This window comes from Varanus komodoensis, unplaced genomic scaffold (assembly GCF_004798865.1).
Source record: "Varanus komodoensis strain SLA01 unplaced genomic scaffold, ASM479886v1 scaffold10, whole genome shotgun sequence".
Classification (NCBI taxonomy): Eukaryota; Metazoa; Chordata; class Lepidosauria; order Squamata; family Varanidae; genus Varanus; species Varanus komodoensis.
In genome coordinates, this window is record NW_025335269.1 from 14466965 (window position 1) to 14493293 (window position 26329).

The window sequence follows — 26329 nt, forward strand, 5'->3', positions numbered from 1 at the left end:
GCTCCTCAAAACTACAAAATTGAGCAGAGGAGTGTTAGTAGTTCCTTGAATGATTTGAGTTGGCTGTTGCTACTGCTCTTTGGCATATGTGATTCAACAGCAGTGTGCAGACCTGTGTTGCAGATGTGTGCCCATGGCTGTTCAGTGTTTTTAATTAAGTAGAAATAGGGTAGACATTAAAGAGTTCTATATTACTCTAAAGGGGGAAAAGGTTCTTTTTCCCTCTCCCGCACTAGCACACAGATCTTGGTACTTCATGGGAGCTCATTGACTTTGTTTCAAGGATGGTTAACTATTTAGGATGAATCTTGCACATTTTAAAAACCTGATGCATTTAAATTAAAAAATCAGTTCATGTTTCAAGGTTGTTCATCTCATACTTTGAGCATACATTTATTTGCTTTCATTTTTCAAAGTAATTTGTTGGTTGAGGGACTGATATGAAATATACCCATTTGTTAACAGATTTTGTTGAGTTTTCCGGTCACGTGAGGATGCTTCTTTCTAAACAGAGGGTCCTTGCCCTGACAATCTTTGCATGTACAGAAAGTTATCAAATTGAATTAATGATATCGTATCATGTCACTGCTTATTATTTTTCCATGTTCTGAATGGTATGTTTTGTAAGCCATTTATTGCATCCTTCCCCACTGCCCTCTCTCCCTTATCTATTTATTTTAGTTCTAAAAACTCTGGGCAAAGATCCATAACTTCTCTTTTCAGTGCAGTGGCTGCCACACATTTGAAACTAAAGAACGGTCATATGGCTTTTATACATGAACCTGTTAATCTGCAGCATTCATTTTCCGCTGGGTCACAGAATTGCAATCCAAGCCAAGCTCTTCCTTTCCTGTTGTTCTGTGACATAACCTGTAGGTGGCAATGTGGGTATACTAAAGTAGTGTACGAGGAAGACCTATTTTCTTTTGCTAACCAAAAATAATACCCTGTGTTCCCTGAGCTTAAACACAAAATGGAAAACACTGGGAAAATGCTGTTTACAACAAAAGTGAAACAGGAAGGTCATACGATCATATAAAGAAGCTGTAAATAAGTGTGAGTGATGAGTGCAAATATATGCTTTGTAAACGAAAGCTCATAACCAACATGGTAGGGTGATTCTCAAATTTTTAGAATAACTTTATTGTACATCATGTAGGATTGTATAGTTGATTGCAAGCTCAAAGTCATATAAAAGCAACCCATGCACAAAATGAGTGCATTTAATTTTATATTTGTATCCGGACAGAGGTATCACAGTAGAAATGTGTCTTTTGGTTTTAAAAAATTGAAACTAAAATAAAATAAAATAAAAGTTTACAGAAACACCTAATGGTGGGGTAAGGGGGATATAATATGACCTCTCTTTTTTATATTCACATTTGATAATTAGAAAGTGTCACAGAGTCAGTACCAAATGGAAAGTAGCTGTAATTGGATCTTCATTGTGAATATCCTGATAGCATTTTCATGGCTGCTACACAATGACTGCATTTGGAATTATGCTTATGATTGCCTGCCACCAGTAAGATTTTTGAAAAGCACATTTGTCTATCATATGACTATCATTGTTTACATATTCAATATTTTAGAAGATAAATCGGTATCAGTATCAAAATTGTATCATAATTTTATTAAAAAAATGAAAAGACAATTAATTTAAGCAGATTTTTGTATGCAATCAATCAGCCTTATATTAACTCTGTTATTTTTGCCAGTTCAGTAATTTTCCAAACTTTCATTTACTGTTCTGTAAAATTCTTTACTTTGGAGCTACCAAGATTCTTGTGGTGATTACAACATTCCACTTAATTATTATTAGTCTGAAGCAGACTGCTCTAAATAATCTAACAGAATGATCGGGGATCTAAGGATATAGACAGAAATTGTATTAAATACATTCTTTCAAAAAGTTTAATCTTGGGAGCAACTGCACCAAATATATTGAAAATCATTTTTGTGAGATCCACACCTCCAGCACACATCACTGGTAACAACACAAACTTTACTCAACTTGTAATGAATCTATTACAGTTAGTACATTGAAGATTATATTTTAGACTAATAAGTAAGGTATGAATGAGCCTTTTGATAGGCCTTTCATGCCTCCCCAGAGACAAACTAGCAAACAAGACAGAAAGGATTCATTTAATTATACTTTCATATTCCATCTTACCAGAAATAAATGGTTAACAGTATTATTGCTTCTCAATCAGATGCAATGGTTCATTATCGTTAATTGATGACTTCCTGGTTTGTTTGTCAAGTCATATGAAGAGGCCATGAATGTGTGTATGGTCAGAAGACTGGTTCATATAGTACGTAGCTTATTAATCTGAGATATGATTGGCTGAAATTTTCTGTTAGATGAAGGGTGAGCTACATCTCCTCTCAACAGATGTTTCGGCTTACTTCAGCACTTACTTTTGATTGTGCCAGCTATGGCTGATGGGAGGTGCAGACCAAAACCTATCACAGGCTACAAATTGTTCATGTGAACTAGATAAATTATTGGTATGAAACTGAATGGCTTTTTATTTGTATATTAAAAGAATATGACCTTATAGGCTAAATCTTTGCTCATATTCTTTGTCCTTCTTTTTCTGCTTTGGACTGTCGTATGTTCACCCGTTCCTTTTTTTTATCTAGGGCACAATCCTATGCATGTTTAGGCAGAAAGAAGTCCTAGAACTCTTTACATAGGATTGTGCCTTTACATAGAGAAAACTATCAGGCGAGGCATAATAACATTTCTTCACAATTTGGCTTTTCTACCTTGCCACTTCAAATAAGATCTACATCTGAGTACGAGGGCCAGCTAGCTGCTTGAAACAGCATGTGTGGGAGGTATTTCCAGTTAGATTTATTCTTACCACGCTATTTCAGCATGATGTATTAAAACACACAAGCACCATTTCTTGAAGTGTCTGGTCTTGCCTTCTGAATTGACTTTATATGTTCCAGTTCTAAATCAGCCCTCCCCAGCTGTCTTCCTTCAGCCTTCCTCAGCTGTCCTCCTTTGAGGTTTTAGATTGCAGTTCCAATCAACCGCAAGCAACATGACCAGTGGTCAGGAATGCTTGGACTTGTAGTAATAAACGTCTGGCTGGTGCTAGGCTTGTGAAGGTTGTCAGATTGTGATAAATCTCTGGTTTGATGCAGGATTGGACGTCTTCCAGATGTTTTGGCCTACAACTTACATGACCCTTCTGTATTGGTCTGCTGGTTAGGACTGATGTGAGCTTTAGGCCAAAGCATCTGGAAGGCCTCAAGTTGCTCACATATTGCTTGGAAAAGTCACCATTTGGCTTATTCTCTGTGGATGCCACTAGAGGTCAGCAACTCACCAGCAGACCAGCAATGTTCACATGCTCTTGGCTGTGCAGCACATGAGCAACTCCTGGTGTTAAACTTGTTGTTCCTTGCAAATTACCACTCCTGTGTAGGATGCCACTAAGCCTAAGCTGTCTGGTGTGGAAAATACCTTTTGTTTACAGTGAAATGACAGGTCAGTTTAACCTTGTTTTGCTTGGAAAGAAGCAAAAACAGCATGGTAGTTGTTCTGGCAATGAGAAAAGAAGCTGCTTCTTTTTCTTTCATGAAGCATTCCAACTGTACATGTAAGATTAGTTTCTTGGCATCCACAGCTCCCATGCTATTTCTTCTGCCAAAAGTACCTGCCATTTGCTTTTAATGTATATAATGCTGGTGGTGCTCTGATAAAGATCTAAAGATTTGGTTAAACACCTTAAATTTGTGTTTCATGATTGTCAGGTATCTTCATTCTGTTGTCAGCTCGTTTACTCCTCTGGGTTTGTTACTTAGAGAATTTTAATTTGTTAGCACCTAATTTACATCAGCACAAGCATGTGCTTACACTACTGCAAATTTGTACTAATGTGTGGATTGATGCTAATACGCAAGTTATCAGTTTCTCCCTTCAAAGTTATAACCTGGTGCCCAAATCCATGGAATCTGCATGACACAGAAAAAGCTGGCCCCCAGTGGAATCTGCAAGTTGTATTCATAAGGATCTGAATGTATTTGCATCCACTGTGGTTTTCTCTGCCATTTCTAGGATCTGATAAAGTGAGTTTTTCTGGAGAAATATATATGAGGAGAGGGGGAGGTAAGGATCAGGGAGTTGGACCTGATGGCTTGCTAGGGCCCTTTCAGCTGTATGATTTTATGAGTGAGAAGGAGGGTTCTGGCATATATCCCTTTTTTCTTTGCAGAAGAAATTACTTGGTCCATATCTGAAATTAACTGACCCAATGCACACTTCTCATATTAATGACTGAATTCAATTATTCTTTATTTTTACACATTTCCAAATTTTGCAGTGCAGTACTGCAGGGAAAATATATATGCAGAAATGTGTACATCAGAGGAAATTGCATACACAAAAACCATTTTTCAAGGGATAGTGCTTGCAAGAATGCATATATCAAGGAATATAGTAAACAGAAATTTATTTATTTATTATTACATTATATGGTGCACCCATAGCCAAAAAGACTGTCTGGGTAGCTTACAACAGGTAAAACAACAACAAAACTTCAGTTAAAACAATAAAATAATAAACAGTAGAAGTAAAAACTATTAGATAAAATTATAAACACTCAAATCAAAAATCTAAACAGTAGTAAAAAAAGAACATTTGTAAATACAACCTGGCAGTTAAAAACTCTCAGAAAGGCAGCAACAAGATCAATAAACCATATTGAAACCAAATTATTCACCAAAATAATGCTGCAGAATATATTTTTTTCAGCGAGCCATGAAAAAAGGCAATGTCTTGTAAACCTTTTTAGGAAGCCAGTTTCAAAGGTGGGGTGCTATGGCAGAGAGGACCCTTCTCCTAACCATTTCCTCCCTCACTTTGTTAGGTGGTAGAACTCAGACAAGTGCTTCCAACGAAGACCTCAGTGACTGGGCAGGAATGTAGAGATAGACGGAGCCTCAGGTATCTTAGCCCCAAGCTGTTTATGGCTTTGTATGTTAAAGTCAGCACTTTGAATTGGGCCTGGATAGCAACTGGCAGCCTGCAATGTTCCATGTAGCAAGACCCTGCTCACCCAAGTAGGAACACAGGTGAAAAACCAGCCTAAGCTAGTAAAAAGCACTCTTGGCTACCAAGTCCCCCTGAGAAACAAGTCAGGATCGAGGAGCACTCCTAAGCTGTAAACCTTATTGTTTAGGGGGAGTGTGACCCCATGCAGGGTAGGTTGAAAATATCCCAGTTGGATGAATGGACTACCTACTAACAGCATTTCTGTCTTGTCTGGATTGAGTTTCAGCTGCTTGGCCCACATCTAGTCCACTAGTGAGTCCAGGCACTCGTTAAGGATGGTCACTTTCTCACCTGGATTGGATGAAAACAAGAGATAGAGCTGAGTGCCATCTGCATACCTCAGGGTTTCAGGAGGCCTTGCTCATGTGTTTGTTTTTAGACATATTCCTAATTGTTGTGAACTGCCTGGGGAGCTTTGGTTATTGGGTGTCACAGAAATGAAATAAATAAATAAATAATAGAAACTGCCTAATTATTATTTTAAATGAAGCTGACCTGCTCAAGAAACCCAACAAATTCACTGTTTTTTTCTGTGTTCCCGAGGAATTGCAGGATATGTACAACCCTGGATTTAGAAGAAGGGCTAAAGTAGTGAATAGGGAAGGGCGAGATTAATAAGGGCCATATTTAGGGATACATTTTCTCATCTGTTCTGAAGGTTAACATGGAATTCTATCTGGAAATGTTTTTGTAAATCTGACCTTTGTGATCCCAAAGCTGCCTTGCAGCATGTACTGATGATTCTTCAATAGGATTACTGACAACTTGTCAAGTTTTGCAGAGTCCATTTCTGGGCCTACATCAGCACTGGAAAAGTGGTTTACTGCTCAGAAAGCCTTGTTGGTCATGTCCAGCAATTACATTTAGCTGATTATGTCGATGCCACTGTTCTGTTCCTCTTCTGAGCAGCAGCCTGCAACATGCCAAATTTGTTTGGCAGACAGCACTGCACAAATAACAGTGTGTGATGCAAATTGTTAAAATAAACAAACCTCCTTTTAGCACATCAGTGATTTCCTTGCTAGATTTGAACTTGGCAGAGAGAGATGCATTATTTCATTGTCTCTCTGTAATTTCCCTTTGGCTATGAAGAGTTGTTCTGTCCTTCCATGAACTGATGGCATCCAATTTTGATATGCTGTCCACATCGTGCAGTATCAATGTTTTAAAGACTGCTTGGGGGGAAAAAAAATCAAAGCAATGTCTTGTCTTTCCTTTTGAAAAAGTTTGACCTGATCGGTTCATTTTAAATGGGATGAGTGTTAAGCATATGTCCAGCTTTTCTTCAGAAGCTTCTCCTAACGGGTTGGGGCCAACCTGGTGCCCTCAAGATGTTTTTGACTACAGCTTCCCAGCTTTTGGGACCACTAGCCATACTTGCTGGAGCTGATGGGAAATAAAGCCCCAAACATCAGGAGGGTACCTGGTTGGGAAGCCTCCTTTAGTGCTACAACATTTTTAAACATCACAATCGAGTGACTTTTTTTTGTTCAAAATAGTAGGTGCAGTATCATTCTGATCATATCATCCTTACTGAACATCTTTGTTGTGACTTGTGCTGATATTTGTACCAGGGAAATTGAGAAACTTCTCCACACTGCAGTGCAATGTGCCAGACCATTGATTTCACAGTTTTACAATTAATGGTTTGCCTAAGGTCATCAGGAACCTGTGGCTGAGCAGGAATCCCAATCCAGCTTTTGCAGCTTAAAAACTAATGTTTGGCCTAGTGTTGCATATGGACTGCCACATAATATGGTGCTAAGTAATGAAAGTGCAGCTTAAGAGCAGGAAAAGAACAGGAAAAGAACAGTTTAAGGCCATCAAAGCTGCAAATCCTTCTGTACATGTAAAGCACATCTTCACCTTTTATTGATTTGTGGCTATGGGAATGGGATTCTTGGCCTCATATGAATGAGTTACATTTACTAGAACAAACAATCTAGAAGAACAATCCAAAATATTATCTGAAGGAGATTCCTAGACTGGTTTGATACACAAATAAAATAGTGAAATCACATTTTCTTCTGTGGTTCAATTCCCTTCTCTGATCAGCAGCTGGTTTTACCGGAGGCTGCTATGTAGAATCAGAGAAGGATAGCATGTTTTTATTTCCTAAAGTTGTCTTCCAGCAGATCCCATTGAAATAGTTATTAGTTCATGTACATAAAACTTGTCTCTGAGTCGGACATGGGCTGCCAGAGAGGAAGCCAGACCTGGTCTTGGGAGGTGCCACTTTCTGATCCCTTATGTGTGTAGAACTCAGTAAACCAAGCATATACACAAAAGAATCATCATATAAATTTGACAGTCTTCTGTTGGTCACTGAGGCCGCAATCCTGGGGCAGGACTGAGAAGGAGTTGCAGTACCATGGTTGCTGGAATGCATCCATGCGGAATCATTTTTATAAGGTCATGTAGATTCTGCAAGGGTTGTTTGCTTGCTTTTTTCCTGCTGTAAAACCTAGATAGTGTGTGAGAATGTTAGATATATCTGTGTGATGAGCACTCAACAGAAACAGTTTAGTACCTAGACTCTCCTCCATGAGGTTGCATTACTTGAGTGAGTGACAAACTCCCATGAAGAGAGAACTTAAAAGTGGGATCCAGGGGTTTTGGCTGTTTGAAGTCAGACATGTTACTCCAGCTTAAATGCAAAAAAAGGAAAGGATCCATTGTACCATCAGCAGTACTCTCCTAGCTTTAGGACATAGTTTTTGTCCATGCATAACATTTAAACTGGGTTGCCTAGTGTTGAAATCTTAACAGCTGCTGCCCAAGTCTCCTAGGCAGCTGGTAACATTCAGAGGTCTGATCTGTTTTGAGAGGCTGGCTTCTCTTTGTCTGAACATGTCGCAATTTGACCCATCCTTTTGTACACACACTGAAGCTCTTCTGAATGCATCATGGAATTTTCAATTTGTCCTTAAAGAAATCTGGTTCCTTGATGAGCAGTTGCCACTATTTGCCATAAGTGTTACTGTTTCATGCCTGTTAGCTTGCCCTTAACAGCCAGTGATGTTCCCTCCACAGCAAAGGTATTGAACTTATTCCAGCCTGAGAGATCCCCATTTTCAAGAAGCTGTTAGGGTTCCAGTGCTGCGGGGGGGGGGGGGCCTGAAGGGAAAGAGCTGTTGCAGAAAATCTCAGCCTACTTTAGCTTAAAGGCCTTACTGCCTGTAACTAAGCCTTAAGAGAGGCACTTCATCCTTTTAGAACTGGGGGAGAAGGAACTACCAAATACCTGGAGATGAGCAGAAGCCATTGGAAGGGGGCATACCATTCTAGGGATCATGCTGGACTCGACCCCTGGTCCTGTGGCATTTATTTATTTATTTAAAGTTTTTATATGCCTTCCCCTTGCTATATAGACCCCTGGTTCTACAGTAGATTGATAGATGTTCAGAGGTATCCATGCTGTCAACATATTGCTCTGAAGACATTGTATATTTTGCTTTATACCTGTTCTAGGAAGCATATGTGCCTCTGAATCTGTGCATGATAAAGATACACTTTGCCTCTCATCACCTGGCTTCCCTCCTCAGATTAATCTTAATTAAAAAGGAAAGGGCTCGTGTCAAAGCCATAAGACCACCCCTTTTTGTTCTGTCTGCTTCTCTGTGCACAAGCAAGCTGGAAGAGAAAGAGATGCCGAATTATGCAAAGAGGGGAAGAACATAAATGATCTGCATCTCTCTTGGTGCTGCTGAGATTTATTGCGCAGGGTGATTGATATGACATTTCCAATAACCTAAGACAATGAGAATGGTGGGAAGATCAATGCTGCTTAAGCTATTCATCCCAGAGATGTGGCCAGACTATATAGGATCTTACCAAATCCACACTCAACCTTCAGAGGCACTGGAAACCTAGAGTAATTTATAATGTTAGGAACTATGCTAGTTAAGATAAAATATACCTGTTCCACATGCCTGCGAATGGCTGAATGTACATTGCTGCCTCTTAAACTAGTTCACCATCCTGCTGAGGAAAGGTATTATTGGAAACGTCACTTGGAACTTTAGGCAACAGTTGGTTTTGGTTTGCAAAATGCAGTCATGTTAACATTTTAGCCCAGGGAAATGGCAGAAGGGGAACAAGGATTTTGTAAGGAACAGACCAAAAGTAATGTCGTTTTAATTCTGTCTTACAGTTATGCAGAGTGTAGAGTCCCATGGGTGCACTAAAGGAGAAATGACTCTAGTGCTATTATTTTTCTTTCTGAGACATTTTAGTTCATGTATTATTGCTTTTTAGTTGAAGTGAAAGGCACTGAAGGAATATTTAATGCTGCAGATGCCTCATGTTAATATTTTGTGCTAAAGGTTCTTAAGAATTTGTATATCTACTTTAGATTTACAAACAATGCTCTTTAAATTGGTATATGAAGATGTTAAGTTTGTCTTTAGCAATCCTCTAGATTAACTTGCAGCTAAGGACATGATAAAACTTTATAATATAAATACATTTGCATATTTTGTTTCTTAATATGTTATCGAGTATTTTTCACTCCCAGAATGTCATGAATTTAAATCATGCTGATTGTGTTATCATAATTCATTTCACTGAGTTATCAACATTTTTCTCTAACCTCGCATAATACAGTACTATCAGTTCTGTGCTTGTTTTACAAGAATATTTTTGTGCTTGGGTACACAGTTCTTAACACAAAATGCATTAGCACCTTGTTAAGGATGGAGCAGTAAGCATGTGTAGAATTAGGCTGGTGTCTCACTCTCTTAAAGTTTTAGGGTGGCTGGAGAAACGTTGGGCAGGCATTCCTGAATTTAGCAATACCTATTTCTTGTGTGTTTATCATATAAGGAAATCCCTTCCCACTTGTAATACTTAAAAAAAGCAAACTATGTTCCCTACAATGTACATTATCTAGCACATGGATGTACATAAACTTGTTTCATAGTAGCAGCATTCATTTGGGAAGCAGACTGAGTATTACATTACACTATGTTCCCAATGAAAAACAGCAACTTCTTTGGTGCCTTTGCAAAGCAGATGGTAATGATAAAAAGTAGCTTAAGAGAGGAAATGAAGGCTGCTTTCTCCAGCTGCGACTACAAGAGAATATTAGGAAGGCAGGATGTAATTTCCCAAACTGGAATCTATCCAGGGAAGCTCTAATCCGACAAAACATGCCATGAGCTGCTTAATGACCACAAGTAATCACAGTTTTGGATTTACATTTTATCAAAGCAATGGCATCTCTAGCAGCACAATGTTCTGCTAAGCTGAGTTAAGTTCATGGAGGTTTTCTAATCTTTATGTAGTTCCTGTTGCTATATGCTGTTCAAATCCAGAAAAGTGGTAGTGCACTATATGCTTCTATAAAAATATATATAAATAGACCTTGGGCCTTACAAGTGAAGACTTGCAACCTTGTGCCCAGCTACGTGTGTGCTCGATCTTTTGAATTTCAGTGGGAGTTACATGCACAGGATGGTTTTAGAGCTTCAGAAAATGAAGATCACTTCTACACTATGAGCTAACTATTTGGGGTTCACCATGATACTGATTTTGACTATCTTGTTTCCTTCGCTATGAAATTCCTTTGCATCTGCCCATGGGCTCCTTCCACTGATGCCTATGCAAGGCTATATATTTTGTAGTGCTCCTTCTTTCTGTATTGTGCTCTTAGCTAAGAATGATAAAGATAGGCTGGACATGCACATGGTGGGCATGTCGTGAGCAGGGCCGGCTGGAGCAGGGGGTCAGACTAGATGGCTCGGGAGGCCCCTTCTGACTCGCTCTGTTTCCGTGTTTCTATGATAAGAATTTCTTTTGAATCACTGTATCACATTCAACTGTTACTCTTTCCTCCATTGTTCTCCAGTAAATCTTACATCAATTTTCCCTTGCCTAGTCTCTAGCTCCCATCAGCAGATATGTCTCCCTATTGCTCTGGTGCCTTGTTCTGTTGCCTTTCCTTTGATGGAATGCCTTTGACCTTCAAAATAACTTCTCATCGCCTTTGCCACCAGCTGCCATTGTCCCCCATCTTTTCTTTCATCTTTGCTACCACTTGCCTGCTTGAGGAAGCAAAAGACCCAGTGAGTAAGTAACCAGAGGCAACTATTGCTTCTTCTCCTTGCCCCAAGCATTACCTGGGCCAAAGTGTGAGCAAGCAGGTTGCAGTGTTGAAGAGAAGGAGCAATTCCAGGGGAGTTATCAGTAGTTCTCGGCTAGAGTGTTGGCCCTTGAGGGTTGCCCAACAGTGTCTACCTTAGCTGCTAACCCTGGCCCCATCACATTTGATTTTATTCATTAGCATTGAGATGTGCATGCAGTGTTTAAATTATATATTCAAGAAGGAAATAGAGGATAAACAGTCTCCATGAAAAATAGACAAAGTGAACAGCCCTCATCCAAGATTTGTGTTATTTGTTTTGATTTGGATTTGTTTTAGGAGGCATATTTGTTTTTTCTTTGATTGGCACACGTTTCACTCTAACCAGGCAGCCTGCTGCATCTATGCTGTTCTTATATACCATAAGTGCAAGTAGGACTATTCAGTTGTACATTAATGATGCTGAACATTCATGCTAGTGAACTAGTGGTGCAGATGTATCATTTTTCTTGAACACCCCCTCAAATGAGTATAATTGACCAGAGTGCTAAAGTATATCTCACTCCACTTAATGCACTATTAACAAAAGAGCTCACTGGGGCACATGCAAAGAATGTGAAACTAAATGAATCTAGAGTTGGTCAATAGTGTGCAGTTATTGGGCAAGAGTGCATACTTAGGAACATTTGACATAGATTAGTGATGGTTTTGATGTGTTACCATCATAAGCTACCCAGAGAACTTTATTTGGTGTTATATAGTGGTGTTGATTATGATAATGTCTTATTTGTTAAGGAATTGTGTGACCTTACCTTATGGATTGCAGAGATTTGAGCAAAAGATAAGTAATGGAAGGCTGAATTGCACCCATCTTTGTCCTTATCAGTAAATGTTGCAGGTACACTTTGCTTGGGTTTCCTGCCGCAAGAGTAGTCTGGTTTTACTTTAAAAAAAGGAAAGAAAGAGTTAACCGGCATAATGAAGTCAGGTATTCTCAGGTTCAGATGCAAAATCTGCTGAACATCTGCCCCCACACCCCCAATGTATGTTAAATGAATTTGATCATTTACGGTGCATTTGTATAAGTCCCCCTTTACTCACTAAAGTGTTACTCTCCAGGTAAGTGAGTATATGATTGCAGCCTTAGTTTACCTAAATGTTTGTCAAACCCTCACTTTAGAAAGTCTGCACTGAAGTACTTGGTAGTGCAGTTTGGCCCAGTATGTTTAGAAGGGATGTCACCTTATATTCTGTGAGCTAAAAAATTAGGACTGCTTTCAGGGTTACAGCAACCATCTTAGAGAATGTGTATTTGAAAGTTATCCTTACAATCTATTATGGATGCTAAGATGTCACCATGAAATATTGCACAAACATCATGAAGATGAGACCATTCATCTATAAGTGGGAAATAATAAGCAGATCTTTGTTTTCCTCTCCGTTTTCAGTCTCTCGAAGAGAGATGGGGGCGGGGGCAAGAAATGAATCGGCTAGAGAAGAGCTGTAAGATGGATGTGGCAGGGGCCTTCTGATTGTAGTCCCAACAGTAGCACTCAGCAGCTACAGAGCTAGCCAGCAAATGCCCTGCAATTGAAGATCTTCTAGTTTCAGCTAGTGGTAAAACATGATGTACATTTTCTTACATATGGCGATACCTCCAAAATAGCATCTGCACATTTAATTCCCTTCCCTTTCCTTACCTACAGGGTGACATACCTATGTTCTGACATATCATGGTGCATTTTTCTACTCTTATCACACATCATTAGCTGCTGCTAGCCAGGAAATGCACAATTTCTTGATGTCAGGAGTCAGGTTCATTGTTCTGGACGTGAGGGACGAGAGAAGGAGTTAAATGTGCAAGAATTGTTTTCAGTGGCAGCAGCTTCATGTTTAAATTAAGATAAAGTTTGGCTTTTGATGTCCAAGGTTCATGGAGAGTTCAACTACATTTTAGAACTCCCTTCTTCATGCTCACTCAGGACTTCATGGCTATCATGATAGTGACTGGGAGGCCGTTTCAGTGTCACATTGGCCTAGCACATAATGCAGAGCATGCCCTTAATTTAGTCTGTGTCAGGATGTGAAGAGTATTCTCTGAATCTAGATTTTTTAAAATCACCTTATTGTCATGGTCAGACCACTCCCTGATAAGGGTTGGATTGACAACTGACATTTGCTGGGTTAGAGATCCTTTAAGATGGGCTGCCTTAAGATGCCCTTAAGATGGGATCCCTTAAGATTAAGTTAGAAGAGTCTTCTGTTTTTCAGTGGAGCAATAGAAGATGAAGCATGGTGTAAATGGTGGAAAACTCTCCATGTTGTTGTTGTTGTTGCTGTTGTTGTTGTTGATCGCTAAGTCATGTCCGATCCATCACGACCCCATGGACAGCATTCCTCCAGGCCTTCCTGTCCTCCACCATCCCCAGGAGTCCACTTAAGCTCATGCCGACTGCCTCAGTGACTCCATCCAGCCACCTCATTCTCTGCTGTCCCCGCCTTCTTTTGCTATCAACTCTCCATAGAGATGATCAAACATGGATTGGAGTCTATTGATTGTCCTGCATAATAAACTCTTGACAGCAGTCCCTTGTGTAGGCAGGAGAGGTCCAAGTAGTCCACATTCCAGGATGGTGGCTAGGTCTGTAACTCTAACCCTATTCGACATGTCCCTGGCTCTTACCCTCCTTTTCCTGTTCTTGATTCTGTAGGAATGGAAAGGTTTCTATTGTTTCTCAAACTTATGCTAATTATTTGGGTACTTGATTGCTCTTGATTACCATAGTTGTCTACTCACTGCTGTGTGACCATGTCTGTTTTCTGTGAGTTAAAGCTGTGTTTGCTGACTACTATTGATGGGGTGATTTCCAGGCTTCTGACATTTCCTGCCCTCCCTCACTTGCTTCCTTTGGTGACTTATTTTGCTCAATGATAGCCATTCCTTGCTGGTTCATTTTGCCTAAACGTTTCAAGGGATCAATCATCAGTCATTCCTTAAGTCATTCACAGGTGATTAGGTTAGTCCTCCTGAACTCAAGTTGTCCCAACATGGATACTCATGACTTAGGAGCTTGTTCTTATGCTGCCTGGCTTACAATCAATGTTGTTATTAATTATATACACACATGATACAGGAGGATCTTCATAAGTACTCCCTAATTACAAATGTTCACTTCCTAGGGAAGAGTCTCAACATTAATTATCTAGCCCTTTTTCAGTCTGGGTTCAAGCCTGATTTTGGAACTGAATCTACCTTAACTTCATTTAGAGAAGGATAGGGAGAATCCAACCCTCTTAATTCTTTGTGATATCTCAGTGGCATTAGATACCATTGAGTACAATATCCTTATGGACTGGCTGTATGTGATGGAGGTACATTGTCAGTGGTTCTGCTCTTTCTTCCTGACCGATGTCTGGACAATAGCATTCCATAGGCCCATGGTAGTTGTGGCGTCCCTCAGGTTTCCATTTTGTCTCTAATATCATTCAACATCTATAAAAAGCTATTGGGTATGGCCACTGGGAGACTTGAGTAATGTGTCTTAAGTATGCCGATGATGCAGCAGGACCCATGCAGCCTCTGCATTGGTATCTCGATGCAGTGGTGGACTGTCTGAAGGCCACTAAGCTGAGGCTGAGTCATGACAAGATGGAGACACTATGGGCAGGTGGTACTTTTTGTCCAGGAATCAAGGAAATTATCTGTTCCTGATGGAATTGTGCTCACTCTAAAGAAGCAGTTGTGTCAGTTGGGGTGATCCTAGATCCACCTTGTCTGTGGAGGCACAAGTGGCTTGGAATGCCTTCTTTCCAACTTTGATTAGTTCCTTAGTTACAGCCATTCCTGGACAGTGATAGTTTGGCCATGCTGATCCATGGATTGATAACTTCAAGACTGGAACACTGCAAAATGTGGGGCTGCCTGTGAGGTAGTCCTGGAGGTTTCAGCAAGTGCAAAATTCCACAGCCAGGCTGCTTAGTGAGATAGACTTTTGGAAAGTCTGGAGACTTCTCTGGCTGCAGGTAAGCTAACAGAGCAAACTCAAGCTGTTCATGCTGATACATGAAGTACTGCTTTGCTTGGGATCCAGGTACCTGATAGGGAGCCCCTTCTCTATTGTGTATCTGCCCAGGCATTGTTGATGGCACCACATTTGCCCACTGCTCCCTTCTCATAAGTGTTGCCAAGTCCTACAAGCTTTGGTACTTAAGAAAGATCTATTTATTTATCCCAGCTTTAATTAAATGTTCTTATTGTTTTGTTTGCTGCAGTCTATGCACTGTTATTTCCTTGTTACTGTTGGATTATGGGGTTATTTTGATTATTTTACTGTTCTCCCACTTTGAGGTTATTTTATAAAGAAAAGCAGGTAATAAATTTCTTAAATAAATCCTCACTCTACTGTCACCCTGAGTCCAAATGCAGACTTACATTTTTGGGGGATTTTGGCTCCCATCAGCCACAGCCAGTAAGGGCTATGGTCATGAATGCTGGAAGTTGCAGTTCAAAACATCTGAATGTATCAGGCTTGAGAAGGCTGGCTTCATAGATGATGTAATGGACTTAAAACCTTTAGTTGATTAGGCTTAGCTATGTCTTAAATTTATCTCTGGTTTTGTTGAGTAACCCTTTTACTTCTAGTTCTACATAAGTTATCTGAAAGTTGTAGAATTATGAAGAAGAGTTCTTTGTTACTTACTGAAGTGTTTTGTGCCTGCTGACCAGATGACCACAAAGGTCGAGCGGACAGAACAACCAGTGCAGTGAAGGTTCTGTGCATTGATATGGGGCTTCTGGCAATATTCACCCATTTTCAACCACTCCATCTCATCCCATAAATCTCCTTTCCCCCGCTCCCCCAGTCTAAAGAATTTGGTGGAAGAAGTGAGGCAATGCAGCTTTGAAATTCTTGGTATAATGAAAATGAAAGGTTCCATAGTGGTTAAAAAAATAAAACAAAACTATGTCTTGACTGTCCTTGGCTGAGACAAGGATGCCAACTTGATGTTTGATCCATCTGTGAATCATGTGTATTTATATTTTAGTATACTAACTTGACAGAATTTGTACTCTGATTGAAATGCACATTTGTGACAGGTTTCAATAAATCTGTCATTTGCTTAAAGGTAAGAGATTTCATAGTCTTGATTTGTGCTGCCTTCCTTGGCTGTGGAATTTGGATGGATAGTTTTGTAAATACCCTCATTAAAGCTTTTTCTTCCCCACCCCCAATAAGAAATGGATCGGGCTCATGGGAAATAAATAGCTGCCATATAAGAAATCTATGCTATTGTTAAAGAGTCACTTTCCTCCTCACAAATGTTCTTTTTGAAAACTTGCTCCCACCTGGGTCTTACACAATGAAAATGATAAGCCAAAGACATCTCAGTGCATTAGAATGCAGAGCGAGGACGGAGAAATTGAAAAACAGCCGTTGACAGGAACGTGCATTAGGGAAGATAAGCATTTCTGAAGGTTTAGTACACTTGGGTCTCATCTTTGGGAGAGGCTGCCAAATGTGCTAACTTTAACAGCTGTTGAAAGCTGCTGCTTGGAATGATGTGAGTTTTTAGGATGCAAAATAGGAAACCACATGAAATAGGACTTTGGGTGTACATAGCCCTGAGAATGCTAGTTCAGGTAGCTCACCACCCCACCTACTGCAACAGAGGGTAGCAGGGGGCGGGGGAGAATGAGAACAAATGAATGAACCCAGTGGTGTGGATATCTCCTTTCTCCCCCACTGCTTGGTGGCCCCATTTCCTTGCTCTGTGTTGCTGCTGTGCCAGCTTCCTTAATCCCTTTTCCAGCTGCACAGCACAAAAACTGAAGCACAAATTAAATCCTTCCCAGCCAGGATAAAGTATGAAGGCTTGGCTTGGAGCATAACCTTGCTAGGCACTCATTCTAAGGCAAAGAAGTAAGGAGGGAGAGGCAAGAAACCTGCCTTACCCAGGAACCTAGCTAATTCAGATGCAGTTAAAGGGGCTTGTATGGGCAACAGGACTACTGAGAAGAAGAGTAAGATAAAATCAAGTGTGTTGGCACTGGGTGGGTCTGCCCTGCCCTGCCCTTTCCTTCTCTTCCTTTCACAAGTGACCAGTCTCTTTTTTTCTGAGCCATTCCTGCTTTTTATGGAGGGAATCTATGCAAAGAAATTTACTTTAAATTATGTTGTTACTAACTGTAACTTGACTCATTTTGTGCCTTTAGAAAGGGTTTCAATGACCAACTTTTCTGTCTTCCAAAAGCAGAGCTAACTACAGTGCCATTGGCTTTAGTTCTCTTATTTAGACAACATCCTCTAATGGATATAAAGTAGTAGGAGAAAGTTCTGCCCAGTAGGATTCACTTGGAGCTATCCAAGGTCCTTTTTTTTTTTTTTTACCTCATCATGACTGCCCTTGGATGCTACCAACTTTCCTTGTAGGCCTCAGGTACCTCAAAATGGGCATGTAGTCCTGGATGCCTTAACTCTTATATTTAAAGGAAACACAAGCATCTCTGCATCTCTGCATTTAGCATAATATGTAGTTTGGCCCACAGAAATGGCCTGTTTATTTTCCCCCACCATGTTAACTCAGTGGGTAGAAAAAAAATGGAGAAGGGCCTTATCAGGTGATTGAAAGCATGGAGAAATCCATATAGGAGCAGGCAGGTTTTGACAGTAGGAAGCTGTTGGAAGCTTAAACGCAAGCACCCTTTGAGAAACTTTGAAATGTTTTGTTTGATGTGCCAAGCAACTAGTATGATCATTTACTTGGCCACTTGTCTAATGGTCTCATTTGTTGCCTTTTCACAGAACCATGTGAACCCTGCAATGGATTTTACACAGACTCCTCCAGGCATGCTAGCCCTCGACAACATGCTATATTTTGCCAAACATCAACAGGATGCTTATATTCGGGTAAGAACTCTTTAAAAATCAGTGTAATAGTGACACCGTCTCATCTCCCCTTCCCTTCCCTTCCCAGATGGGCTCCTGACATTGCAAATAGTAAGTAACTGCTGAAAGGCACTGACATCATGAACCATGATTTTTCTATGTAAACTTTGATGAATAGTGAGCAGTGACCCCAAATTTATTTTCAGTTGGATATAAATGCCATCCTGAAAGATGATTTGCAGGGCTGAAGACCTCTTCTGTATGGTTTGATTCCCAGGAAGAAGGAATCTGCTGTGATTGATTTTACTTCGACCTGGAGGATAAAGGAAGGGTGATTCATCCTCCTGTTTTCCTTCTTTCATTTTCTACCCACTTCTTGCCTACATGGCTTATTTGAAAGGTAGCAGTGAACTGTATTTTGTTTCTTTTGCATATTCTTCCTGACATTTTAGCAGAGCATGCCTGAGTAAGCTTTGTAAACTTTCCTAGCCAACAGAGGAATGAAGAAGTTCTGAATGGCAAGGTACATTCATCTAAAGATAGTCATTCAGTATGCCTAAATCTGGATGGCTTATGTTCAGGGAAAGGGAGAGATGTATTAAAATGAATGTGAAGTTACATTAGTAAATCTACAAGCTTTATTCAGACAGGCATAAAACTAAAGCCTCTTGAGAGTTTTGTATGGGGCATCTTGACATCTAAGAGAGAAATAAAGACTCCTAGATACATCACCAGGTTAGAAGAGAATAAGGAATGTGACCTTCAGATCTGCCCTTTCCAAGACTTCCCATCTCAAATCTACCATGGCTGTTAAAGTGAGCATTGGGTCACAGTGCATGTTAAATGCATCATAAAATAGGATGTTAACAGCACAGCCCTTAAGTTCAAAGAAGCTTACTTCCAGGTATGTGTGTATAGGATTGCAGCCTTCAAGGGAGATTTATGCTTTAGGACGTCAGTTTAAAGAGAATTGTAACAGAGAATATGATAACGAGTGTGTTAATCTTTAAAGGAGATTTGTTCCAGAAAATTATATCTCACATATCTTGAACAGTTTATAAAGTCTATGGAAATCAGTTGGGGTTTTTTGTTTTTGTGTTTTTTTGCTGGCTAATTGTCTTTTCTTGATCCTCTCTTACCATATCCTTGAAAACAGCATCTCCTAAATATGAGAAATGGGCATAATTACTAGTCACCCTTTGTAGACACTTCTTTCATTATCTCATCTAGGATTGCTTATCATTTGAGTCCACATTATAGCCACTATTGGATATGGATTTTTATCTTCCATTAACTTTGTACATGTATTTAGGCTTTGGGGAGGTTATTAATCCCACAATTTTTCTGGGCATCTGTAATGAGAATTATAGCGAGTAATTGACCATTAATGTCCTAGTGTATGGCAGTGGAGGGATTAATAGTGATACTTCCATATAATATTTTTATGCAGACAGTGTTTTTATAGTCCTTATGTCATTTATCACTTAACAAGCAATGATATGAATAGTAATTCAAACAGAAGGGGCATGACTATTTTTTATGCTTCCCTTTAAAGAGATAAAAGAATGTTTTACTGTTGAAGCAAGGAGTTCTAAGCAACATTTGGGAACTTGGAATGGAATTAAGAAGTTCCCTCAATACAGAGATAGTCTTGGAATGCAATAGGAACTACAGAATATTGGCAAACATTTTCACCTTATTGTAGCTTTTGGAACTATTTTAAAATTTTGTTGTTGCTGCACATGGTCTTAATGGTTTGCTAACAGTGTGTGGATTCTTGCCATTTAAAAATAACATTTTTGGTGATGGCAGGAATGGAAATATGTACTTTGCACAGTGTGGTACTGTGCTCCATGGCCTGTGAAACTAACTCTTTACATTTTTAAACATCAAAAAGCTGGAATTCTCAGAAAATTCTGCAGAAGCATTCTGTCCTTGATTGCTTGCAGCCACTTAACAATTCAGAGTTTGATTAGAGTCATACTTTTTTGGGAGGGGTAGGCAGTTTAGTTAAGTTACTGTTTGCCTTTTTAATACTTCTTTGAGACATCATAAACCTTGATGTGGGAGGAGGTTTATTTCAGAAGTCATAAAGGTGCAGACAAATGTAACTGTTCAATGTAGACCATTCAAAACTTAATTAGGTTGAGTCAGTCAGATTGTGCACTGTATATTTCATAAACGGTGCATTTGTTGTATATAGAAGGCAGCCTACACATCCTTCCGCTAGCTCCAGAAAAAGCCGTCAACCCACTCATGTTATCTTGATCAAAAATGAGTTGCTTGATTTGTTGTGTGATAACTTCTGAAGTTAAATTCAACATGATGCTGGTAGTGCTTATTCAGAAATATGCGGGTAGGAATGCAATTACTTTTGCAAAAGTGGGTAGGGCTGTAATTGCTTTCTTTTTTCTTTTTTCTGCAATAAAGTAGAAAAGAAAAGGATGTTACATTTTGCCAATTACTTTCTACCAAGTTACTTCTACTAATGTACCATATTCAGAACATTACTTAAGAGACTGTTATGTTCCCAATCTGTTGTGTGATCACATCTTCACTGTACATTTTCATTCTGGTTCCACTGCATCTGTTTCTTCCTTCTCTTCCATCCCTTTTTGTGCCCGCTTCCATTTTTTCCTCCATTTAGCCCCAACAAAATTACCCTCTCCTTTCCCCTTCCTGATCCTTAAAGGCCAATTAACAGGGCTGTCTAGAGACAAACTTCATATCCAAGACAGAAATCAAAATGGTTCCTGAGAAGGATACATTAAGTAACTGATAATTTGCTCCTGTTTACTAGTTCTTATGGAGAAGCGACCTAAGGACCAATGAGGCCCTGCAAAAGTTCCCAAGTTCTATTCTCAACATCCCCAAATAGGGCTAGAAACATTCCTGCTTGAAACATGGGATGAATGAGCTCTTGTTAGTCAGAAGCTACACTACTGGGCTAGATGGATCAAAGGCATGACTTGGTATAAAGCAGTCTAGTGCGATCTTCTGTTCCAGAAAGGATATTTAATGCAGCAGTCAACTACAGGATAACTGCAGGAAGGAAAGCAAGTAGTTTCTGAGGCTGACAGTTCCACTTTTGAACACTTTTACTGTTAAAAAGTTTCTAATGTTTAGCCAAAGTTTACTTTCCTGCATTGGTTCTAGTCCTGCCTGGAGCAACAGATAACTTCACCCAGTTGCCGATCACTTCAGATCATTCAGTCAAGGACATTCTCTGTCAAGGCTATTGCCTGGAGTTGTCCCAGATGCTCTGAAACATGTTTAATTCAGTGCTTGAACAAGCCAGAAAAACATTTGAAATTCCTCAAAGCAATTCAGCATCTGATTGACATCATATCATAGAATCTCTTACATGATCCCAAGCAAGTTCAAGTAATTTTCCTCTTAGTCCTAAAGAAAAATGGTGTCACCAAACCTGAAATGGTTGGATACCTACTGAGGGCTGCAGAGGAGACATTTCAAGATTCCTTGTAGCAGCACTCAGATCAGTTGTAGAAGCACTCCAGTGCTATGAATTCTGAGTTCCAATCAACCTGTTGGAAACATACCTTCATATACGTGGCAGGATCAGACATTTCAAGTACCATTGCTTCTTCTGCAACAATTGACACTATCAATACCGAGCGCTCTCCTTCAGTCTCACCTTGCTCTGAGGGTATTCACAAAAGTTTTGGGATGATAGCCCTATATGTAGCTTATGCCTACTTATGAACTAAATGGCTTGCCTTCATTTTTTTCCCTAGTGGCCATCACATCTGCTAGGCATATTACGAATTAGGAGCTCTCTCATCTGATCTGCAGAATTGTACGTTCAATTCTGAGGTCAGAGCATTCTTTTGTGCCCAAGGTAAACTCCATGTTCCACAGACTGAAAGAGCTGTCCTTATCTTTCTGCCCAAACCCATTACATCTCTGGGAACTGAGCCGGCATCGGTTTGATGAGCACAATGTGCTTTGTTTTTATTTGGATAGTGCCTCTGAGATTTCAAAAGGGAAGTTCCCAACCCTAGTCAGATGTGAAAAAAAAAAAACATGCATTCTTTAGTAAGCTTGTTCTAGTTAGATGTTCTAAAGCCTGCTTTGAGAGAAGCACTGTGGCTTATTCACTGTGTGTAATGGAGCTATGTGTGAGTTATTCCGCCTATGTAGGATGTTTGTCTTTGGGGCTTAGGTCTATAGAGCTCACTGTGGCAGTGTTTAATAAAACTTCCAATTAGACCACCCCATTTGGGAATGCTGCTCCAACTACAAAACCTGTCACTGCAAGCTCCCAAATAAATCCTCTATACTTAACAGAAACTCAGTACCTGGTTCCTATGGAATAGGGATGGGATTGACACCACTAATTCAGACATACTTTCAAAATAAAAAGAAGAAATGTTGATAGTTTATAAAATGACACTCTTAAATAATATGTTGAGATTGCTTAAAGCTCCTTCTTCTTCTGGTTAAGCTCTTAATAGCTTTCCCTTTGGACCAGATTTCTCTTAATTCCACTCCTACGAATTTCTCATAAACAGATGCAGATGCTATATGCAGCCTTCAGGTCTTTCTGTTTCTTCTGACTTCTAGAATGATTCAGATGTTTTGAGAACTGTTTGCTGAAGTTCAAGCCAGACTTAAAATAGGAATCTAAAATATATTATGCATAACTTGGGGTTTGTTAATACAATTATGTTGAGGCATTTAAATTAAAAAGTAAAATTTATTCAGACAATAATTATACATTTACTGAGTTTACTTTTAATTAACTTTAATTGTAATAATAATTTTATGAGCAAAGTTATGCATAATATATTCTATATTCCTAATCTAACAAAGTGATTTTGGATCTGTAAAAGATGCTACAAAAATAAGTGTTGTATTTTTTAAAATTTTTCCTCTAAGTGTCAGTTCCTGACCACTGAGAAGAAGAACAGGGGAAACCTCTGTGTGTGTGAGAGAGAGAGTGTGTGTGTCCCACTACTACACCACATACATAGCTTTAAATTTCAGGAATTTTACATCTCTGTCTGTAGCATTCCATTTGACCCTTCCCTGCAAGTTGACAAGAAGCCATTAAAATGAGCACCCATATTTGCACCACCAGCTCTGGATCAATGCAACAGTGGTGTTGTCCAGCTCATATTCTACCAAGCCGTGTCAAGAAAATTATGGGAGATTTGGGTAAATGCTTTGGTGAAATTGAGATATACTATTATCTCAAGCATGTCATGATCTACAATGCAAGTAATTCTGTCAACAATGGACATAATTTATTTGATTTAGTCATTTAATAATTTGTCTATTAGATTTATATCCCTTTTTTTTCTTTTAAAGAACTCAAAGTGGCTTACATCCTTCTCTTCTGGATCTAATCCTTTCCCTGTGGAGTTGGGAAACAGCAACCCTATGAAATAGTTTAGGCTGAGACTGGCCCAAAGTCACCCAGTTGGCCTCATGACCAAGCAGGTACTTGGACCCAGATTGCCTGAGTCACAGATTAGAAGTAGCTGCCATGTAAACATCAATTGGAAGGCTGATTTAGCCTGGTATTATCAACCTTCCTCCCACCCGTTCTCTAGAGTTACAGGCAGAAGTTCTTCTCAGCTCTGCTTTACAAAAGCCCTTTTAACTTGGAGTTTCTGGGTCCAGATCCTGAAGTAATAAAACAATTAGAAGTGTTTCATGATTGATTGCAATGTGTGCGTGTGCACACATGTGCACCCAAAAGTTACATTTCAAAAGTTACATTTCCACAGAACTTTCTGCAGCTGTAGATTTGAACTGATTCACAAGTGGCCTTGGTTGCTTTTTGGGATTGCTCTTGAAAGCAGTGGTTTCTGAGCCTTCCAGTGGTTAAAAAATGCAGCAGTGAGTTTGCTAACTGGTACTAAGTCTAAGAGCATCTTTGTCATCAGTGTTCCAGCAATTATGTTGGCTGCCTTCAGTTAGGTTTCAGGCTAAATCCAAGGTGCTGATTTTAAAGCTTTGGAGTTGTGAATGGCCTAGGTCCAGCATAACAGAGATCTCGTATTCTTTGGTATTTGCCTTCCATAACCCAGTGCCCTCTGGATGTTTGGAGTTCAGCTTCTATCATCCCCACCCAGCATGGCCAGTAGTCAGGAATCTTGGAAGCTGTATTTACAAACAGCTGGAAGAAAGCTGTCGTATAGCAACCTGCAAAAAATTTTAGCTGGTGTTATGGCCAGTCACTGTATCTGGCAGCCGAATGCTATCAAGGGCAACCAGCCAAGCAAGGGTTGTATAAAGGAAGAATAACAAGGCTGTTGAACATATGTGCTGGTACTAATGTCTCCTCTCTAGCTCATGCTACTCGCATTTCATGCCAGAACAAAACACAAACTACTATTATCTTGAAACAGGTTTTAATTGCTTTCCTTTGCAACTATGGATATTCAAACACATCTGTATCAAAGAGTACCAAATTTATGGTGATGTAGCTATAAGAGAGGTGGGAAGGGAAACTTCTCTCTTGCATACGGAAATCTTCCAATGAGATCTGGTTCTAAGATGCCTTCATTATCTGAGATCATCGATTAGGACCAGGACTTTTTGGCAGTTGCACCTGCCTACTGGATTGCCCTTCCCCATGGAATCCATGGGCATCCTCATTAGCAGATGGCAGGAAGCAAACAAATATTTTCTATCAGCCTTAAGGGGGTAATACTATAGGTATGATAAATGGCAAGGTTTGTTGTGATGGTGATGATTTGTTATTTATCTAGTTTTATCTAGACTTTTTTATTTGCTAGGATCTTTAGACAGATGAGTTTGTCTGACTTTTTAGAAGTTCTTCTTGCTGATATCATCTTTTGTTCTATTGTGTTCACTTATCAGTACTACCCTGTGGTTAAAAGAATTGTAAACTGTTGGGAGGCTGTATACCTAAAAAGTGATATATAGCCATATATAGATATATAAATACTTACAAGTTTATATCCCAACTTTCTGGTGTTCAATTTTATAACCATCAATAATGGTTGTAAAATTGGCTTATAGGGCTTTTTGTTTTGCTTGTCTTTTAATGACCGGTTTTATTGTTTCGAGCTTCTTTATAGGAGAAAGGCAAGATATAAATTGAGCAATGAATGAATAAAATAAGTTATGCTCTGTATGTGTAAATTGGGGGTGTTCATGTCCAGGTCTTGCTTTGCAATGTGTTACAGCTTTGATGCCAGGGCTCAAGTCTGAACTGGCGTTTTATTGTAGCAATGTATTTTGTTTAAGCAGCAAGAAGGAAATGCTGCATCTTCCTTACTAACTGACCTGGCATCTGAATTCATCAAGGTGAAGTACTCCTGGTATAGCCCCTGAGTGTGCCCGCAGCCCAGCTGGAAACTAGGTAGTCTTACGTGTGCTGGTTTCTTCTCTGTAGAACTCCCTGCCTCTGGATGTGACAGGCAGCAGCACTGAACTGCTTTTAGCACCTGCTGTAGGCACTTTCATTTCAACCATCTTTCCCTGATTGAACATCCGTGGTATTCTGTTTTGTTTTCGAAGTTCAGTATTGTGTTTTGTTCCTTCTGTTCATTAAAATGGAATCTGTTTAGATGTGGAGTGACATATTAATGTTCTGCATTAAATAGATAAATAACATCCAAAGGCTATTATTTTTCTTAATAATAAAAATATTATTTTGGTGTGTTTGGTCCTGTTCAATTCTTCTTGTTCCCTGCTACCACTCCTCCAAGTCCTGCTTAATTTATCAGAGTCTTGTGTGCTATTACCTAGCTAGTATGGGAAAATATTAAAACTGCAGAACATCCATCTGAAGTGATAATGTTCTGTAACAAGAGGCACCTTAATTAACAAAGCTGTGGGAGATCACTGACGGGGCTGATGAAACTGCTGGGAAACATAAATGACTTTGTTCTTGAAGCTGAATATTTATTTTCATGCTTCTTTTTTTAAAAAAAGGCAGACAACTTTTCTAAATGAAAATATATAATAAATATTAGTTAAAGATCAGAAAGAAAATGATGAAATGGATGCAAGAGAGCATGGGCCCATTTGGGATATATCATTCACTTTTAATCAAAATGTCTGTTCAACAAGCTAACTCAGAAGAAGGTGAGGCCTTTTGGTATAAAGGTAAATGCAGTGGTTTAGCGGCATGGCAATGTAGCATGGTAGAGTACCATGTAGGAATGTTCTGTTTAGGGGGCTTGTGGACCTTGTTACAATTCTGAATTCTAGAAATTCAGATGAGCTAGATCCAGCAACCTAATCTGCCTAGGATAAGGCAGCTTCATATGTTCTTAAACAAGTCAG

At 39.5% G+C, this 26329-nt stretch overlaps 1 protein-coding gene across 4 annotated transcripts in view; it reads left to right on the plus strand.

Moving 5' to 3' along the window:
* ELMO1 (engulfment and cell motility 1) overlaps positions 1-26329 on the plus strand; it is a 334494-nt gene that overhangs the window by 142455 nt on the left and 165710 nt on the right. For all 4 annotated transcript variants that reach the window (XM_044454468.1, XM_044454459.1, XM_044454476.1 and 1 more), the window contains one exon: positions 17960-18064. In XM_044454468.1, the coding sequence (XP_044310403.1) occupies positions 17960-18064 (105 nt within the window). The remainder of the gene's footprint in view (positions 1-17959; positions 18065-26329) is intronic.